General features: G+C 39.3%; 1 protein-coding gene across 3 annotated transcripts in view; it reads right to left on the bottom strand.

Moving 5' to 3' along the window:
- The window catches only part of EIF4ENIF1 (eukaryotic translation initiation factor 4E nuclear import factor 1), a 70,199-nt gene that overhangs the window by 2,472 nt on the left and 47,442 nt on the right, over positions 1–20,285 (bottom strand). For all 3 annotated transcript variants that reach the window (XM_077160492.1, XM_077160490.1, XM_077160491.1), the window contains 11 exons: positions 20,040–20,241; positions 15,953–16,128; positions 11,747–11,882; positions 11,385–11,564; positions 10,621–10,853; positions 7,605–7,676; positions 6,978–7,161; positions 5,325–5,404; positions 4,865–5,004; positions 2,021–2,105; positions 736–868 (listed from right to left, as the gene is read on the bottom strand). In XM_077160492.1, coding sequence (XP_077016607.1) covers positions 736–868; positions 2,021–2,105; positions 4,865–5,004; positions 5,325–5,404; positions 6,978–7,161; positions 7,605–7,676; positions 10,621–10,853; positions 11,385–11,564; positions 11,747–11,882; positions 15,953–16,128; positions 20,040–20,241 — 1,621 coding nt within the window. The remainder of the gene's footprint in view (positions 1–735; positions 869–2,020; positions 2,106–4,864; positions 5,005–5,324; positions 5,405–6,977; positions 7,162–7,604; positions 7,677–10,620; positions 10,854–11,384; positions 11,565–11,746; positions 11,883–15,952; positions 16,129–20,039; positions 20,242–20,285) is intronic.

Genomic DNA, 20,285 nt, shown 5'->3' with positions numbered 1-20,285 from the left:
CCTGGCATATCAGATCTAGTGGTCTAACTAAATTAGGCAGCCCAGTCTGGCCATCTGGCTGTGGCTTGGGTTTGTGTGTGGGCTGGTCTTGTCCCAAACAGCTGCTTTGGATTAAGGCACCTTTTAGCCTAAAGGGAAAATCAAATGAATGTAAAATTATGCAAATTAATCAGATCAACAGTAAACAAACATCAATTGCAGTCTGGTGGAGGAGTGTGAACTACCTACTTAGCAGGACCAACAGGATTTCTTCATTCTTTTTCAGAAGTCTCAGACCTGTATAAATGTACCTGTATAAACCCTAACTTGGTAACGTCTGTGTCATGTCCTTCAAGGCTCTTGTACAGTTCACCCCCACACAGATCTATCATACAGAGTCTGCACAGACTAGAGAGACTCTCTTAGAAGTAAAACTGGTTGAACTACATTCATTTGCCAACTAATGTACTAATAATTTAACTCCGAAGCCTAAATAAGGATTCTAAACTAAAATCTATTCTTCCTGTCCTGAAGCTAACCTTCATTCCACTATTAGATTGGTTCGGATTTCAGGTGGTTAAGTGACTGTGAGTTGGTGTAGCCCTCCGTACTGTCAAGACAAAAGCAGTATGGTCTAGGTAGCGAGGCGTCTTGCCCAGAACTCTGTAGAGAATCAAGTCAGGCTGGTCAGCTCAGGACCATTTCTCTCTGCCACATACATTCTTGGGTCGTATACCCCAAACAGCTCAGCAGTACCTTCACTGGCCTTCTGAGTGTCCTCTTTGCTGTCACTAAGAGTCCCTTTTCCAGATGCTGGCTCTTCCTTGCTTTTTTCTTTGCTCTCATACATCTTACGAATCACTGAGGTAGGGGTGAAGGAAGGAGAAAGCTGCAGAAAAAAAACCGATTAGCATTAACACATTCTCTAAGTGCCTTTCCCTAATCAATCCAGGATAACTGGCCAAGCTACTCAATAAGATGAAGTATGTCCATCTAGGCTGTGTGGGAGTAGAGACCAACTCCCATGTTCTGGTCTCTAGCTGCTACAGGAAAACAGTGTGGGGGAAATAGTAAGGTAGTGTGCTCCAGTGTACCACCCCCTTTTACAACTCACAGGTTACTTTCATCAATACCTAAATTTAGTTCTAGAATAAGACTAGTTAAAGTCTTGAACTTTAACCTCCTTTAGCCATTCTGTCTGTCCGTCCCCCTACCCCTTCCGTCCACCCCACCCCCACTCCCAGTCTGGAACTAGGCTGGGAAAAGAGGGAAAGCATGGCCAGGAGGATACCCTGGAGGAATAGCTCTGCCATCTCGGAAATTCAGAGTCAACCTCAGAACTGAAGTTATTCTCCATATTTCTAATATTTTCCTTCTTACCTGGGCTATCAGAAAGTTCACAAATTATCTTATTGATCTCCTCAGCTATTAGGATTCCTTCACCACTTTGGGTCATTTGCTCCCATCTTTTCACTATTTCTACTTTGGCTGTTTTGTATGTGCCTTTTCTCATTAAACCTCAAATCCTTGATTTGGGGGAACCCAGATCCTGTGTTGCTCGGTATGAGGACCCTTGAGGTCTTAAAGCACACAGCAGTAGGTGTGACGCCTGTCACCACAAATAATCAAACTCTTTGTCCCTGCTGCTTTTAGTGCATATTATAGAGATGTGATTCTGACTTCCCATGACCCCTGCCAGCCTTTTCAACCTCATCTCTTGCCTTTCAACCTTGTCTTCCTCCCAAAGTAACTAACTATTCACTTGACTGTACATACCACATCACCTGTGTGCCCTGACCCATGACCATCTCTCTGCTGGAACACACTTTCTAATGTTGGGACTCCACTAGAATGCTAAGAGTTAGACTGTCCTGAAAGGGTAAGACCTAATAAATAAGTTGGCAGATATGAAAGACAGACAATTAGATCATTATTCCTGTGGAAAGTACTTAAGGACATTTTTGGGCACAAAATGGGACAACAAAGGCACAACCAAAGAGGCAGAAGCCTAAAGGTCTTCACAAAGGCAAAGGTCACTGACCATGCTTGTGATGGAGGCAGCGGGGGCGGGGGAAGAGGCATTCCCTTGGTGCACAGGTGCTGGTGATTTGGTCACTCGCTGCTGCCTGTGAATAAATCAAAGATAGAGTGAACCCAAGCTGCTCAAATCTGAAGTCCTAACGTGATACGTAAGAGCACCCTAGGAATTTAACATCATCTTTCCTTTATTCAGTTCAGGTTCCCAAACATTTAGCAAAAGCACATGGCTAAGTGCTGAGAAGTAACAAAAATATAATGAAGCATGGTCCAGGTCTTCCAAGAGCTCTCAGTCCAGTAGGGGAGGTACTCACCAACTAAGGCAAGCCAAGGCATGCTACAAGGTGCACTGGGAGAATGAGGGGTAGAAGAAATGACAGGGTACTCCTAATCCCACTCCTGATTCTCTGGGGAAGCTTCTCAGAAAAGAGGCTACAATTTAAGCTGGAGGTGATCAATAAATTGCAAGACAATTCAGGTAGAAGAAATAGGTACAGGGACTTGGGAACGACTGAGGTTATCTAGGGTTGGTTTGGTTGTAAACACCAGGAAGGTATAATCCATTCTGTGGGCCAGGCTGTGCTCCCAGAGAGCAGAAGCCTATCACACTCATTTCCAAGAACTAGCATAGACCTGATGCCCTGTGAGACAGTTAAATCAAACAGAACCAAGAATTTAAATTGTTCTAGGACTAAGTTACATGCACCACTCCGATCTATCCCAGATTAATTGCAGATCTTCCCAAAAGGGAAAAAGTATAGACTTCTGCTCCAGCCATTCAATTCATTCTCCCTTAACAAACAGGCTGAGAAAGAATTACATTAATTCACTGGCTAATGAAAACCTTAGTGCATTTCAGCCAAGTCATACCTTGTGCTGCAAATACCAAAGGCTAAAAATATAGCCAGTGATTCTGGAAGGTCTCTGAATACAAGCAGATGGGAATACCAAACCCATGGCTGGCTTCTTTCCAGATTGTTCCAAGTAAGCCCCATTGCTGCCACACTGACCTGGGCAATACACAGATCTGTGGTATTATCAGTGACCAAAAAGGTGAACTCAAACCTGGGGGTTCTGCATGATCTGTCATTTAGTCCCTCTTATAAACAAGCAACTGAACACCTATTATGTGCTAGGTACCGTTCTAGGTGCTGGTAATAAACAAAACAGACAAAAATTTCTGCCTCCATGAAAATTACATTCTTGTGGCTGTAAGTGGAGGTGAGTTACTGGAGAAAGGGAAACAAAAAAATAGTATGTTAGATGGAGATCAGTACAATAAAGGGGAAAGACATGTCTGTTGGAGGGTTGGAGGGTATGCCAGGAGGGCCTGAGAAGCTGACATTTGATCCAAAGCATGAAGGCTCCACTGACACCAACTTGGGTCTACCTTCTAGTTTTAAGGCAGTCAATTTTTTTCTTTTTGCATGGGCAGGCACTGGGAACTGAACCCAGGTCTCCTGCACGGCAGGCGAGAATTCTGCCACTGAGCCACTGTCACACCACCCAAGGAAGTCACATTTTTAAAACCTAAGTTTCTGTAACTGTAAAATGCAGTTATTTAACCCACTATCTCACAGGACTGTTGCCAAGAACTAAAATTTTTTATGTTGAAAGTGCTTTGAAAGGCACAGATCACATCAGTGAAATCAGTTAATTACATTATACTACAGAGAGAAATCAAGGTAGAAGGGTCTCAGCAGACCAGTTCTTATTTAGGCTAAAGGTCCCTGTAGATAGGATTTATGTGTTCAAGGGTCTCTCCTGGTTTCAGTGCCCCTCAGCTCAGGACCAGGTTAGGAAGGCAAACCTATCTTAGGTGACCAGAATACTTGATGTAAGTAAGAAGTGGAAAACTGATATATTATCAGTTCTCGGAGGTCTATATAACCCAGGGAAAAATTAGGAAAGGTAGTTTCTGAAGCTGTCAACATAAAAAAACCATTTGAAGCAGAACACTAAGGCACCGATGTGACAATCGTAAGAATCACATCAAAACACAAATCTCCTAATTACCAAGTATTCATATGGGCAGGACTAAACTATAGTGTTTAGGGGTCACATGTGGGTGATAACTTCTGAAAAAATGATTATAAAGGCTAGACAGTGGTCACTTCTGGGGAGAGAAACAGGGTGTGAATGGGACAGGACAACTGGAAGGCTTCTAGGTGATTAACAAGGGGGTTTGCCTAATAATAAGCTATGTATTTGTTTTATGCAATTTTTCTAACAATAAAAAAGAACAATATTGCTACCTCTTTTCCTTTTCTCCCTGACTTATGGTTCATTTTACTACTTGTTACAACTAGTGAAAAGAACAGCTGTTAAAAGCTCTGATCAACAAATCCACTTCCATAGAGGAACGACCTGATAACTCAACATGGAATCTGTGGAGGAAGAAGCTTTAGTGGTTTTTGTTTTTCATTATCTCATAAGCATGACTGCAAATAAGGAGCTAGGATACATCCTATCTACAGGGTCCTTTAGCCATATTTGTAAAAATGAGTCACATAATTGGTATGAGACATCATAAAATTTTAAAACATATCTACTCCCAACAATTTTGTGAGGTAAACAGGGCAAGCAGCATCCCTTCATGTGACCAGTTAGCAAACCGAAACCAAGAGAGGTAATTTACAAACCAACGAAATAAATAAAACCATGACAGGATGAAAACTCTTTGCCCTTGCAGTAGAATTCAAACACATTTCCTTTATCATGTTCTTTACTGACAACATTTGGGGTGAAAAGGAATTCCCATTATACTGTCATGTGCAACATGAACTATACTGCAGATAACTAATTTGATAGTTTGCTAATCCCAACATAGATAGAATCAATAGTTCACCTGTTTCTGAATCCATCTCTGGTTCTGTCCACCTGTGGTTTGCCAAAACCAGGCTGGTAGAAGTTTGCTGCCTGCACTGTAAGGTCATGCGGCAAGGCCAGCCCCTCCAGAGCTGCCTGCTGCAACTCTAACTGGCTCATCTGTGAAACAAAAGTGGGAGAGGAGGATCATAAGGACAAGGACAGTCAATATACTTTCTACACGTCTCTCTTAGGCACAGTTGAGGAAAATCAAGATACTGCAAATATGACCAAACTGTGCTACCATTCACTGAAGAGGATTTTAACTGTTTAAATATTACTTGTAATATGTTCAGCAATTTTGTAGTCTTTGTTGAGCTTGAATTATATAGCTGAAAGCCACTTCTAAGCACTGCAGCAATTCAATTTTCTATCCCACATGCAACAGTAAGAGTGAAAAGCAAATAGCAAATTGAGTTTAAGAAAGAGCTTGGCTTGACCTGGGTTGCAACAGGACTCAAAGGCTTGCGCATGCCTTGGAAGGGATCTCCAAGCAGCTGCTGCGGCCCTGGGGAGAAACCTGCCAAAAAAAAAGTTACAGTATCAGTGGGTGTGAAGACAGCACATACACATCCAGAGAGCAATTATCACTACAGCATGCTACTCGTCATTGAATGCCATCTCCACTGGGAAGCCTTACTCCCTCACTAAGCTGTTGGCTTTATCTCTTTCACAGCCAAGGCCTGTGGGAGAGGGAGTTTTTGTAGCCACTGACTTGGCCCATTATAACAAACCAGCTGGTACCAAAGCAGAGACAAATGCCCTGAGGTTCACATTCTCCATTCTATCTCTCTGATTGTGGAAGGGAAGATTAAAAAAAAAACAAAACTCCTTCTCAGGCTATTGTTTAAAAAACAAACAAACAAAAAAACAAAGTAAGTGTTGGCAAGGAAGTGGTGAATTGGAACTCTCATGTATTGCTGATGGGAATGCAAAATGGTACAAGGACTGTGGAAAACAGTTTGGTAGTTCCTCAGAAAGATAAACATATAAACATAGAACTACCACATGACCTGGCATATACCCCAAGAAACTGAAAGAGGGACTCTCACAGATAAGTGTGCATATGCATATTCATAGCAGCATTATTCACAAAGCCAAAAAATGGAAACAGTCCAAGTATCCCTTGATGAATGGATAAGAAAATGTGTATCTATACAACAGAAAACTCAGTCATAAGAAGGAATGCTGTGCTGATACAGGCTACAATATGGATGAACCTTGAAAACATAATAAGTGAAACCAGACACAAGGATAAATTACTGTGATCCTACTTACATGAACTATGTAGAATAAGTAAATTCAGAGACAGAAGATTAGAGGTTACTGGGGGCAGAGGGAATGGGGAGTTAATACTTAATGGGTATGGAGTTTCTGTTTGAAGCGATGAAAAAGTTTTGGTAACACATGGTATTGATGGTAGCACAGCACTGTAAAAGTAGTTACTGCCACTGAATTGTACACTTTTAAAAAATGGTTAAAGTGGTAATTTTGTTATACATGTTACCACAATTTTAAAAATTACTTTAAAAACACACAAACTCCCTATCAAGGTGTGCCTGGCTGGGGTGGAGTTGCTGCAGTCTAACGTGGTTCAAACAGGGCTACTGTTGCGTATAAAAGCACTATTAGATTCCGGGCAAGCACTATACTAGGACAGCTTTTGGGGAATTGTTTCCTCTGATCACGTTCTGTATTAGCTACAAACCTATTTAAGCATCCTCTTGGAGATGAGTAGAAGAGAGTCATTACTCTAACACAGAAAAATCTATGAAGTCAATCTATGACTGAGAATGACTAAAGAGCTGGATCCATGTGGGTTAATCTCAAGGGAAAACAAAACAAAACAAAAAACATATTCACCTGGGAGGACAGTTGGATAATAAACCATCTTCCACATTGAAAAAAATAAACCTCCTTGCCCACCAAAAAAAAAAAGATAATAAATTCACAATTTTTAAAATAATCTTCAAGGATGCCCAAGAAAAATGTTTGCCAGGTCTAGGGGATAACTGTAACCTTTGCCTGGGGAGTGGAAGGAAGGCAGCTATGGTGCAGGGGAAGGGAAGACATGTATGCATAAGAGTATTTACCAATTGGTGATGGTATTCTGGGGCGAAGGTAGTCTGCTGAGGCTGCTCGCGTTTGAAACACCTGTGACAAGGGAGGAGAAGGTACTCTTTGGCCTAGTAAAGATGCTGTTGGCTCCAAGCTCCCCATAAGGCCGCTCAGAAGATTGGAAGAGGCAGGTCTTTGGACTGGTGGGCCCAGAAGTTCCTAAAGGCAGAAAAGACAAATCCCAGTGAACAAACTTAGTTCTTCCTCCTAACTGGAGGCTGTGGATTAATTTTTGGAAGCCACACGATGAATCTCCCTTATGCTCCACTGAAGGACATGGCATGTGTACATGCAACACTTTTCTCTGAATGTCAGCTAGCTAGCTACATTTAAGTTAATACTATACATATAGGTTAGATACTTTTTGAGTTCCACAGATATTGCAAACCTGAAAACTAGAAGTCAAGGGCTTACTTTAATCTTTTTTAGCCACCCCCATTTGAGATTAACAGCGAAAGAGAACTATGTCAGGCAGCAACAATACATCTTTCATTGCGCAACATGGATCAGTCTCTAAGGCCCAAAACTGGACCACCACATAAAACCAGTTCAGAGGAACACCGGTCAGGACTCTGGGGCCTTGGCATAAGATTGTGAAGTACCTGCAGGATGTTCTTAGGGACAGGCTGGGCTTGGATCTCAGCAGGGGACATCAAATGGCTTTCAAGGTTTCTCTAAAAATTCAAAGGAAAATTGGTTTTAACCATCTTACACACTTAACGCCTAGATTAATTGGGGGCTCCAAGAAAGCATTAAAATACTCCCCAGGGAGTTGAGGCTTAAACACAGAATGTTGTTTAAGTCACAGAAAACCAATACAGATCAACATGTTTCACACACTAGTCATAAATTGCAAATTTCTAGGAATGTTGAAGAATGTACAGGTAAAGTCTACTCAGAAACATCATACAAGGTCTTTTCCTCCTTGTGGCAAGTAAACCTATTTCATTTCACTGTGATCAAAAGAAGAGAGAAAGAAAATGGTGAAATAGTGGAGCACTTATTTGGTTAAAAGCTATAGACAGGAAATTTGATTAAAAAGATTTAATATTTGAAGCAACTCTTAGTTTCCCATTACTTTAAAAAGATTTATAGACCACAGATGGTACCTAAAGCCTAGTTAAACAACATGCTAAGTTTGGTTATAGAATTTTTATATTTCAGAGGACTTAAAACTTTGTTCATTTTAAACAGTCTGTTCCAAAATTGGTCTGATATGCAAGGCAAAATTCAAATTCTTCACTATTTGCTCTTTTAATGTGATGGCAGTTGTGTTCTGCACATCCAGTTTACATTACCTCCTGCACTTCAGGACAGTGTTGTGCCCATTTAGTTCTGCCTTAAGTGCTTTCTCTGTTATAATTTCCCTTCTACCGGATGGAGCTGTCAAGGTCCATAGCAAGGTCCTTGGGCATGACAAACAGTCCAAAGTGTTTTATTACTGGTTTTGGTATATTGGAACTAAATGCAGATGATGTTAACAGGAGATCTCAAAAATTATTTAATTCCATCTGACAAGAACAGACAGGCATATTTATACTACTTGGCTTACTATATTTGGAGGATAGGATCTACAATACAGCTGTAAGTGGGGTTTAGACTGAACCATCATATCCTATTTGGGGGGCGAGGCAATGTGACTGAACCTAAACTGATGAAGACAGATCAGAAATAATATATATATATATATATGTAAATAGAATAGTAGGAATTAAAGACACTGATTTTAGAAGTAGACCACTACTTTAAAATAACATGCAAATTAAGCAATAATTTTTTTAACACTAGTATACCTTATTACATTACTTCCCTTGCTGCTTTCTTTCCTAGGTTAGGTTGAATCTGTGTTAGTCTTTTGCATAGCAACTTGAATCATATCATCCAAACCTTTAGGTAGGTGCTTAGGCTCATTCTCTCAAAGGAAACTAGCTTTACTTGAGAATGTTGAGAACACTGGATCCCTGACATCCAAACTGTCACCATTACAACTCAGGGCCAGTTGTGTTAACATCAAACCCTAGAATCATATCAAACAAAGTCTTCAAATGCATCCAGTAACAAACTGCCTACTTTCCCTGTTCCCACTTCTTTACTAACTCATATGAAAAAAACAAAAAAGATTTTTACCCTGCATTCACCAAAACAAAGGTAGCAAGAAGAAGATATTTTACAACCTTTTAATTGGTTCTCATTTGAAAGTGTCTGTATTAATAGTTTTTGGATGGAAATAAGCACTAAAGCAATTTACAAGAACATTCCCTTGCAGTTGGCATGGTGTGGTCAGACGTAGAAATAAGTCTCTATCTGCGATATATTGCAAAACTGAGATGGCTCCTTTAGAGAGTTAGTCTTGGTAGTATGTCCAGAAATAATGGCATTTCTCTCAGACCCAGCCAGGTTGGAATCACTATCATTGACCGATAGTCAAATAAGGAAAGCTAAAAGTCAGTTACCTTCCCTGGTACAAGGTACAACGAATCAGTTATTGTTGTTCACATCTTGTATAACTTGCAGGCTCCCAGACAAGAAGGTGTCAGGATCAAAAAGAGGAGAAACTCAATTTGGTGAATTGACTATAATTTAGCAACTAGAGAAGGTCTTTATGTTTCTATGACTCAAATCTACCTGCTTCTCCCATCACTGTGGATCATCAAGGGATAGCGATATCTCACTACTGGGTGAGAACCAAGTCCAGTAACTGTTATGTCAAAAAGCCAGCATGTGATACACACCTGTATTTACTGACATCCGGTTACCTCATAACTCAATTTCATACACAAAAATGTTTTAAAAGTGTAGAATCACAGCTTTTCCCCTTAGTAAATTAACAGAAGGCATTTATCTTGAGAGATCCATCTTAGCTACTTTGTAAATGACTGCTATGACTGCCACTTGCCAATCAAGAATGCAGGTAATCCCAAGTATCTGGGAGTAATTGGAAGGTGTGAGGAGAAAAAAAAATTCACTATAAAAACAGAGTAAGTCATAAACTTTTAAGATTTTTATACCTTTATTAGCAGTAATTTAAGATTAAAAAAAGTCATGCCAAAATCTTTCAATCTTTATACAGGCATACCTCAGAGATACTGCACGTTTTCCAGATAACAGCAATAAAGAGAGTCATGCGAATTTTTTGGTTTCCCAGTGCATGTTAAAGTTATGGTTACACTAGACTACACTGTAGTCTAACTGTGCAACAGCAGTATGTCTAAAAGAAACCGTACACACCTTAATTAAAACGTGACACAGAGACACAAAATGAACACATGCTGTTAGGAAAATGGTGCCAATAGATTTGCTTGATGCAGGGTTGCCAGAAACCTTTAATTTGTAAAAAAACACAATTATCTCCCAAGTGCAATAAAATGAGGTATGCCTGCACTATCATCTACAATACATACTTATTAACCACAGCCTGCTTTTTCTATTAATAAACAACATACCAGTAATTAAAGAGCATACCAAAAAAAAAAAGCATACAAAAGCATCATGGACCAAATGACAACTAAAGAATTTCCAACTTAGAATACCTTTAAAAATAATCCATTTATTATGGTGGGAAGTGGAATAGAAAGAAGGAAACGGAGAACAGGTGCGGGGTTTGTTTCAAATACTTACGCCGACTTTGGGCTGTGAAGGCAAAGTCCCACTTGCCTTCATGGTGCTCACTAGCTTGTTGAATGCAGTCATATCTCCATCCTTTTTGAGCTGCCGATTGCTGGTTACAGTACTCAGGGTCTCCTCCAAGTGTTCTGCCATGAAGGGAGTTGAATTCTTCACTTGCTGGTCCACCTTCAAGCCCTTGAGCCCCGCTTCTACCTCTTCCACTGAAAGCACAACTCCTGAATGTGCTGAAAAGTTAAAAGAGTCCAGGTGAAGGCAGGCAAAGGAATATGAACTCCAGTTACCGGATGGTTAAGATGGAAACATTTATTTCACAGCTAAAGTGAGGCTGTCAGCACTATCTAATTTAACTTGTATGGTCAGTTTATTCTATCATCATAAATACATGGAACCTTGAATAGGGAGTGAGATCTACATTTTTGTCGTGGGCTTATAACCTAAGCAAGAACATGGCACACTGAGGCAAAGTTATGAGGTGCTGGCTAACTATGCTTTGAGGACTAAAACTGGGGTGTTACAAGCAGGCTCCAGGGTAAGAATGTTCCAAGATCTTGGAAGAATGTTTCTTATTATAAGGCCCACAACACACTGACTATCAGATTCACAAAGGAAGTATTTGGAAAAATGATGGTATTTCCGAAGAACATAAAACCCACCATAAATGTGATTTCTGATTAAACAATATGTTACAACCAATTGTTTTAAGGCTGAGCATCCAAACTCTTGAATGCCTAAAGCATACTCTTATAAATACTTACAGCTTTCTTTAAGTTTTTCTTTATTTGCAGAAAGGCTGGAGAGAAGAGGTTTTAAGTCCACTTTGGCTTTCTGTAGCATTTCTAAAATATCCACTTTATTTTCAGCATGGTCTTCCAATGGTATAGGGGCAAAGTAATTTCCTGAGTTCTGTCCAGGAGAGAGGATGGCTTGCTCGAGACCTGATATTGCAAATAACAAACATATTGATAATTAACTGGTCCCAATACAGTACAGAAAGCGATCTTCATCAGTATCCAGAAAGCCTTGGCTCCTAATGGACTCCTGACTAATGAAGACAGAATGATCCACATCAGAGAAAGTTCAAGTCTACTTCCAAGGTTAGACTCTGATGTCATTTTACCTGCAAGTCTCTCCAGTTCTTCATGTGGTGTTGACCCAAGACTGCTGGACCGGCTTCCTGATCTGCTCGGGTTAGAGAACCACCTACTGAACCGACTAGCAGAGACTGACCCTTCTCCCAAAACATCTTCTATCATCTAAAGGCAAAGACAAAAGGAGCTAAGATGATAGTTCCCAGGTGAAAGGGACAAAAAAGTTCAAATTTTAAGAAAGGATAATTTACTTTGAAACTTCCTTTGATGCTGCTGATCTGAAGGTAAACACTCTCAGAACTTAGGATTTCGAACATCTTTTAATTTACTTTTCTTCCCCTTCTGGGTCCTTTGTGAGGAACCCAAACTTGGGATAACCAACAGTTACTTTCTAATCATATAAAGTAAAACCATTGAAAGTGGTCTAGTTTCTGTCCTTTGTCTCATCAGAAAGTTCACGCCCTACCACATGTTCTCAGAGAACCCAGTTTCAAAATCAAAATCAGCACCAGTCCATTGCCAACTGATAAGTGACCTTCAACTAAACATCAAGTATAGAAACCTGATGAAAGAGAATCCTTGCTTCAAACTTGGTAGTCTCAAGGTTGTAAGGAACATCATGAACTCCAAACCAGGCAATACCAGAAGCCAAACTCTAGTAAGTAGAACTCATAAAGATCATAATTCCGCCAAAGTTTAGAAAGTGTCAGAAAGTGAAAGATGAACTATTAACTGATTTCTAATTTCTGTTTGAACTTAACAGAGAATTTCTTTTAACTCCAACTCCCATGGATTTAAAACCTCCATTAATAAACAAGGGGTAATTTAATAAAGCACTAAATCAGAAATAATTTCTTCAATACTATTATAACAGTGATTTCTATTACCAATCCTTCTTAAAAATTAGACTAAGTATTTTTTTAAAATACTAATTTTCAGGTCTATCATAAATCCAGTTAAACATCCACTCTGGCAAGATAAAAATAAAAAAAAGGCAAGATAAAGCAAATGCCAATCCAACATGAGAGGCACATCTTTGAAAGAAGGCTTCAGACTTCCACTTCTATACCACTGATAGGCAGAAGATTTTTTTTTCCAAAAGCTGATACATGGATGACAGTGACTCTGCAGATCTTAAGTGCATTAATTTTGGAATAAAGTAAAAGAAAAGCATTTAAGGGCTATTTCACTGTGAAAAATTGGGGTACCCAAAATACAGCCTCCTTAATGATAAAAAGAAATTATCAAACAAATAACTATAAAGCTAATAAAAAATATTTCAATATTTTAAAAGTTTGGAATTTTACAAATAGCAAAAATGATAGCTTTGCATCTTAACCCCTTTTATTTCCTCTGATCATACTGTATAGGAAAAATAACACAAGACAGAGAAAACGAATACGAAAAAAGCAACAGACACAATATATAAAAGATATGGACAAATTCTAAAGATACGACAGTAAATTTTGAGGAAATCATTTCCATATTTTGATCAGTAACCACCATGCCTTCTGGAAGTGAAGTGAAGGGTATTTTATAGCTAAAGTATAGTTAAAGGAGTAGAAACAAAGTTAATTTTACACAGCTTTAGTAGAAATGCCAATTTCAAGAAACTACAGTATTTTGAACCCGAAAGAATCCCAATATGCATCTAATTAAGTGCTCATTTTTACACGGAGCAAGCTGGGACATACTAACTACACTGCCTCTCCCCTGCCCTGGACAGGGAACTAAGACTAGGGCTTGTAGCTCTGACTTCTTGCTCCTCCTCAGCCATCTGCCGAGAAACAGGAGCCCATGAATTTTATTCTGGGGCATTTCAGTTACCATTTCTAGAATAGAATTTTACTATTTTTAAGGTAACCTGTAATATGACTATTACTCTGGGTCTTTCAAACAAAGGTACTTTAGACAGTCATACCCTCACATTCTTATTCTGATCAAATAGATATTGAAATATTTTTGGTTTGACTGTTACTTCATTATATCAATCAGTGCTTGCTGCTTTGGTTTGTATTATATTGCTTATATTCTCTCCACTTTTACAGAAACTTCTATATTTTTGTATTTGTTTCATTCTAGTTTATTGGTTTCTTTTTATTTCTATCTCTAACGAAGGCATTTAAAGCTACACATTTTCTACTGAGCAAGGTTTTTCTGTCATGTTCCTCTAAATAGTTCAGGATTTCCATTTTTTATTTCCTTTTCTTCATTTAACATAGTTAAAAGCACATGTTATATGCCAAGCACCGTTTTAAGAGCTGTATCATATCTAAAATAAATTTGTTTTTAATTACATCTTTAACAGAAATTATTTACACGATTAAAATATTCAATTTGGATGGATTTTTTTAGCTGTCAACTTGTCAATTTCTAATGTATTTCAATGCCAGTGACTGTAGTGTACATATATATTTACTTATTTATTCACTGTGTCTCCTCTTACTAGAAAGAAAGTTCTACAAGGGCAGGAACTTTCACTGCTTTAATCTCAGTTCCTAGAACAGTGCCCCAAAGTTAGAGTAGCTTGATATATATTTCTGAATGATATGAATGAGAGCATTACTTGAAATTTCCCTCATGGCGTTGTATGTGGTCAAGATTTATATATATAGAAAAGAGAACATATTCTCAGTTTGGATATAAAGTTCAATTTATATCTATTAATATCTAATATTTGTAGCCGTTTGTGAAGTGGTAGGTACTGTTTAAAGCACTTTACACACATTTAACTGATACTCAAATTCTATTTAGCCTTTCTTATTTTTCCTACTTGGTTGGTCATTTTCTGAGTATTAGAGTTCAGCTGGTTATATGGTAATGTTTTTACTGATCTCTGTTTTGCTTTTTAGTGAATCTATTACAGAAAATATACCTCAGTGAGCGGCACATCTCTATGAAAAACATGGAGACCGACTTCTTGGCCTATTATCTACTGCTCAGTCGTGGCCAGGCTTTGGTTGGGTTGAGGATCGATGAATAGGGCGGTGCTGAGTCCCTATTCTTCCCTTTTATGTTTCAGAGACAGCACAGTTGTGAGAGTTAAGAACAGAGACTTAACCGACAGTGCATAAATTACAATTCAGTGTCTCTGGGCAAGTTACCTAAACACACCATGCGTGTTTCCTCATCTGTAAAATGGAAACAGAAATGAGTCTCTCTCCAAGGCTTTTGTGAGGATTAAATCGCTTATCAAACTCATTAGAAATTTCATACACTACCAAATATTCTCAGAGGGCTTAAATTGCTTAGAACTGCTTGAAACAACCAGCAATAAATGCACACATTATCTGCATTTGGTTAGGTTTGGCATTTGGTTTAGAGGAAAGGTGGATTCTTCCTCTGCCTAGGCACACAGATGAGTTTCACAGGTGCTCCCATTTGTACTCAAGTACAGGCCTCAACATTTTGAATCTTCCACCATGAAAACTCTGTATAATAAAATTTCCACAACTGTTATAAGAAAAGGCAATAAAAGCTCACCAAACACTGTGGGTATAAAAACAAAAACATTACTGTACCCTCAAAGGTGAAGAATTTTACATCAAGTAAATTAAGTTTTACATCAAGTAAATTAAAACAGTATCTGGATGGAACCCTTTTCCTCTGAGTAAATCAAAGGACTACTGGCTAGTCCTCTGTGAGACGTGTGGCTAGGAGATTAGTAAGTAAAGTTGCTGTTCCGGAAACTAAGCTCAGATCTCAACTAGAACTTTAGGAACAAAAAGCAGACAGCTGTCATACTCCACCTGCTCCCCAGCAGTGCTCTGGACAAGTGTGGTTTCAGACCCCGTGGGTCCACATTGAGATCAGTTCAGAAACATTTAGAAACTTCTACAACAATCTGGCATTGCTGCAACAAATGTACTTCACTACTGGTCTTCAATGAATTGGACTTAAAATCTGGCCCCTCACCACAGAGAATGAGAAGTCCTGCTCTGAATTCACCTATGGCCCTGCACCTATCAGGGCTGTATCACAACTGCTCACCTATTCTGGCTGGCCATCTTTCGGGGAGCAGGCAAATGACAAAGGAAACTGGTACAGAACTCTCACTTATATCCAATATGCCTCTCAAAATAAGTCAACCAAAATTCAAATAAATACCAAAAAAATTAAAAACATAAAACAAAGACAACAAATAAAAATCCCCAGAACACCTATCCAAACAACACTTAAATATTCAGGTCAAATTTAACCATAAAGTAGCTCCAACCATGTGCTGCTACACTCACCGAAGCCAAGCATGGCACCTTATCAAGGTTAAAGAACTCATTAAAGTCAAATTCTCCTGGGGACTGCTCGGGCAAGACGGCGTCCCTTGGCACTTCCTGATCAGCAGCAGGCTCCTGTGCCAGGATGACCTCCACCTCATCCTCTTCAGCCACTCCTCCATTGCACTCGACTATGCCTGAAAGCAAAACCAGGATGAAAAACAGTCTGATCAAGCCATCTCTCCAGTCTGCTCTGTGCCTTAACCATCAACACACATGCAGAAGAATCATAGATGACCTTAAGAGCAGACTTCTTGTGCAGGCATAGCACTTGCAACAGTAATAGTTCCCCCCTCCCGTGGGAACTAGAGAAGGAAAAAAGCCTTAACAAACCAGAACACTGATTTGATGGGAATAGGGTTAGGGTCTCCCTACTCCCCATAACAGTTTTCTATAGTGCAGTGGCTTTTATTTAAATCGGATTTTTTTTTTGAAAAGATAGTCTTTTCAAGACCCTTACTACTTAAAAATGGAACCAAATTTATTTGGATCTGCCTTCACCCATGCATATGTATCACCAGAGCTTTAAAGTTAGGTTTGAAAACCTAAGATATTTATGGGAAACCTGGCATGAGGACAATTTTCATTTGCTGAGCTTTGGTTGCAGCTCATCCTTCAGAACAAAGCTCAAATGCCATCTCCTCTGGGAAGCCTATCCTGCCCCACCCAACCAGATTAATTGCTGCCTTCTCTGTAATCCGCATGTTATCTTTCAGAGCATTTATCAGGCTGTAACATGGTAACTCTCTGGTGAGACTGAGCACTTGGAGGGCAGGTAACTTGCTCTAATCTGCTTTGTCTTAATATACAAAGTGCTAGGCACACATAAAACTTGGTTTTAGGATGGAAAATATTGTGAGGTCTAAGTAAAATTTGTCAGTTGCTAACATTTAAGGAATCTGGCATCTTAGTTTTAGCTAGAGACAAAAAGTAAGGGTTTAGGGTAAAAAAAATCTATCATTTGGAAATCTTTTTTAACAAATATTTTGAGATACTAGGCTTTCAACTTCTATTTGGTGAACAGAACTCCTGAAACCCCATGCTGCAGCAACACCAATAAAAGAGCTACCTGTAGCTTCAAGATCACAGCAGTCATGAAGCCTTTTCAGTAAAACGAAAAGAATACCAAAGCCTAGACCTATCCTTCTCAAAAGTTCCCAACACTAAACTGCAGTCTCATTATTAATCAGCAAAGAATAGTCTAAACCAAGTGAGGCTAAATGCTAGCTTCTGCTTTCATTCCAGGAACATTCCAGAACGCTAGACAGCAAATCGGGAGAATACATGTGATAGGTCAAGTGGCTTGTTTACACGGGATCTCGATACTAGCAAGTAGCTTCAACTGTACGGTGGCCCCAAAGGTCTATCACACTGCACTGTATGTATGAGGCAGTGTTACTCCTCCAACGTGTGCCTGCCATCTAAAGGCCCCAAGTCTTCTGAAGGCCTGTGGCAAATACTGAAATGTTTGTGAGCTACAGAGAAGGCCATGGACAGTCTCTCAGTGGGTCAGCACATGCTTACAGCCAACTACCAAAGGTAAATGCTATTCCTGAAAGACTGGTATTTAAACTAAAATGACCGTTTCATTGGCAGGTATTATTCCCATTTTAGACTAAGAAACTGAGTCTCAGAAAAAATAAACAACTTAATAGCATAATCAACCCCAAATTTCCATCGTTTTCCACTAGAGTGGTACTCCTTCCTGACCCATTCTATCCACCAAAACCTGCCTGCTTCAGGACTGACAAACAATAGCAATTTTGTGGCAGTCTTGTTCCCCAATTTTATAAGGTAAGACCCAGAAGAGTTAGAGGGTACTTTGCACATATATTTACAGAAGAAACCTTAATAATTTTCCTATTCATTTTTATTTTGTGTTGAGATGGGGACATCTCTTAACAGATGAAATGGCTTTTTGGGAGAAAGCAGTAAGAAGAATGTTCCACATGCATTTTTAACCCAGCCTCAAGCTCTCTGGAAAGCAGACGGGGCCTGACAACTGATAGTGGGTAAGAGTGCATAGGAGTATGCATTACCCCATAAACAAATATAATTCACTCGAAAGCCAGGAATCCATAAACATAACTAATTGCAAGTTTTATCACATTTGTGAACAAGCATATAATTTCATTGAGTGGATGCAAATTTAAAATTTCTTTCCTATCAATGAATGATTTTAACCATTTTCTCCTGTATACATATCTTTCCTAGTTATGAGCATAATACATATTCAAACTGTTCCATTCATCAACATAAATACACAGCACCTAGCACTAGGCCCTGTATATAATGGGTGTTCAGTAAATTTGTCTTAGAATAATGCAGCAAGGACCATGTGTGTTTTGTTTGCTGCTACACTTCCAGCAATTATGTGTTTGCAGAGAACAGCTAAATATGGTAAGTTGAGTGAAAAGCTGAAATACATAAGCTGGAAAAATGGTCCTAACAGGACTCATAAGCCCCTCCCCTAGGGATAAACTCTAATGTTCTGGCCTGTTCATTTTAAATACAATAGCTAGGACAGTTCAGGGACTTTTAGCAATTAACTAATGGGGTAAGCCAGGACATGCTTGTTTCCACACACCCCAAGCCCTGCACCCTAGCTCTGCCATGAAACCTGTGTGATGGGTTCTCGGTCTCTTCTCAGCATCTAAAATGTGAAGAGGTACCACTAACTCACTTATCTCTGTCCCCTGGCTCTTCAACTTGCTGATTCAAGAAAGGTTATTCATATTTCATCTCAGTTAAGAAAAAATTCCATTTTTCTCACCAGAGCCTGAAAAGACTACATTTGCTGGTACTGCTTTAGTCTAATGGAGAATGAAACACATGCATTTCTTAAAGCCAATTGAAGGCTTAAGCAAAGTCTCCCAAGGTACCCATCAATCTCCCGCATCACCTTAGTGAAGAATGTGTAACAGCACAAAGGTGATGGTACTACTGTACTTAAAGACTATACAAATAAAGAGATTTCTCCCTTCTTTCTCTTTCCCAAGAAGTTACTTTAGCTCATTTCTGCCTAACTTTTTCTTAGCCTCATCATAATTGTAAGATGGCACTGAATAAACACATGTATCAAAACAGCTTTCCCCTTTTATTCCCCAACTAAACCCTGAAGGCTGAAAGGAACTAGAACGTACTGAATAAAGGCTCACAAGGTCAGACTCTGATGTGTACATTTGGTCTTCAATGCTAAAAACAACCTTTAATATTATGAAATAAGCAGTGTCTTCAAACTTATAAAGAAACAAGTCTACCTGTAAATATTTTTGTCAGAGATAAATGATCCTTTTTCTAGCAGCAGCCTCTATATACTCACACCCAGGCAAGCCTGGCCTATTCTTTGCCCTGGCTTTGGATTACCTTCTCCAAAGACCATTAGTCCAAGGCTGGCCACCTCAGAGCCAGGTCACTGCCATGGAAATGACCAGTGCAGATCAAGTGTCCCGACTCTGTGCCAGGCACTTCATGTACATTAGGACTCCTCCAGTTTATCAAAGACTTGTCCTTATCCTAGAGCTGAGAAAACTAAGTTTGGGAGAGACCAAGTCACCTACAACTGACCTGGAAGGTCAAATACCAAGGTGAAGAGGATGGGCTCTGAAATTCAAATCCATCTTCTTTAACTCTCTCCTCAACAACCACAGTCAAATCCCTTAAACTTGCTCAGCCTCTATTTGCTCATTTATGAGACTGAGATGAAAATACCACCTCACAGCAATATAGTAGCCAGCAATTTATAGAATAAATTCTTCCCATTGTGCCTAGTACATAAATGCTCAATAAATGGGACCCCTTCCTTGAACATGGTATTCTTCTAGTAAAACGTGACGCTTTTCTGTTTAGCACGGCAGCAGAACAAGTTGAGATATTACGTTCCACACTTAATGAATTCATATTTAGGAAGCAGTTTCAAAATCAGGCTGCAACATTAAAAACTTACTATTTCCTACCAACCGGCGCCTGTTCCTAGGTATACAATTAAGCCAATGATAATGACATCTCATCTTAGAACAGTGAACTTCACTCTCAAGTTTGAGCTGACCTTCCTTCACAGAGGCTGTCCGTCGCCTTGTTCGTTTTCTTCCTTTGTGATCTTCTTCTAGTATCTTATCATCAAAGCCAGTCAGCTCAATGGTTTCTGACTGACTTGTGGGTCCAGCTGAGAACCATTCTGGCTCTTCTTCTGTGTAGGAATCATTTCTTCTACGCTCACCAAAGACACGTTTACTATCCCCAAATTCCCTCTGGAAAAATACATAATGCAAAATAAAAAAATAAGATTCTTTGT

The sequence above is a fragment of the Tamandua tetradactyla genome, chromosome 5, assembly GCF_023851605.1.
Source record: "Tamandua tetradactyla isolate mTamTet1 chromosome 5, mTamTet1.pri, whole genome shotgun sequence".
Classification (NCBI taxonomy): domain Eukaryota; kingdom Metazoa; phylum Chordata; class Mammalia; order Pilosa; family Myrmecophagidae; genus Tamandua; species Tamandua tetradactyla.
Note: the sequence above shows the minus strand (reverse complement) of the source record. Positions and strands in the feature narration are given on the sequence as shown.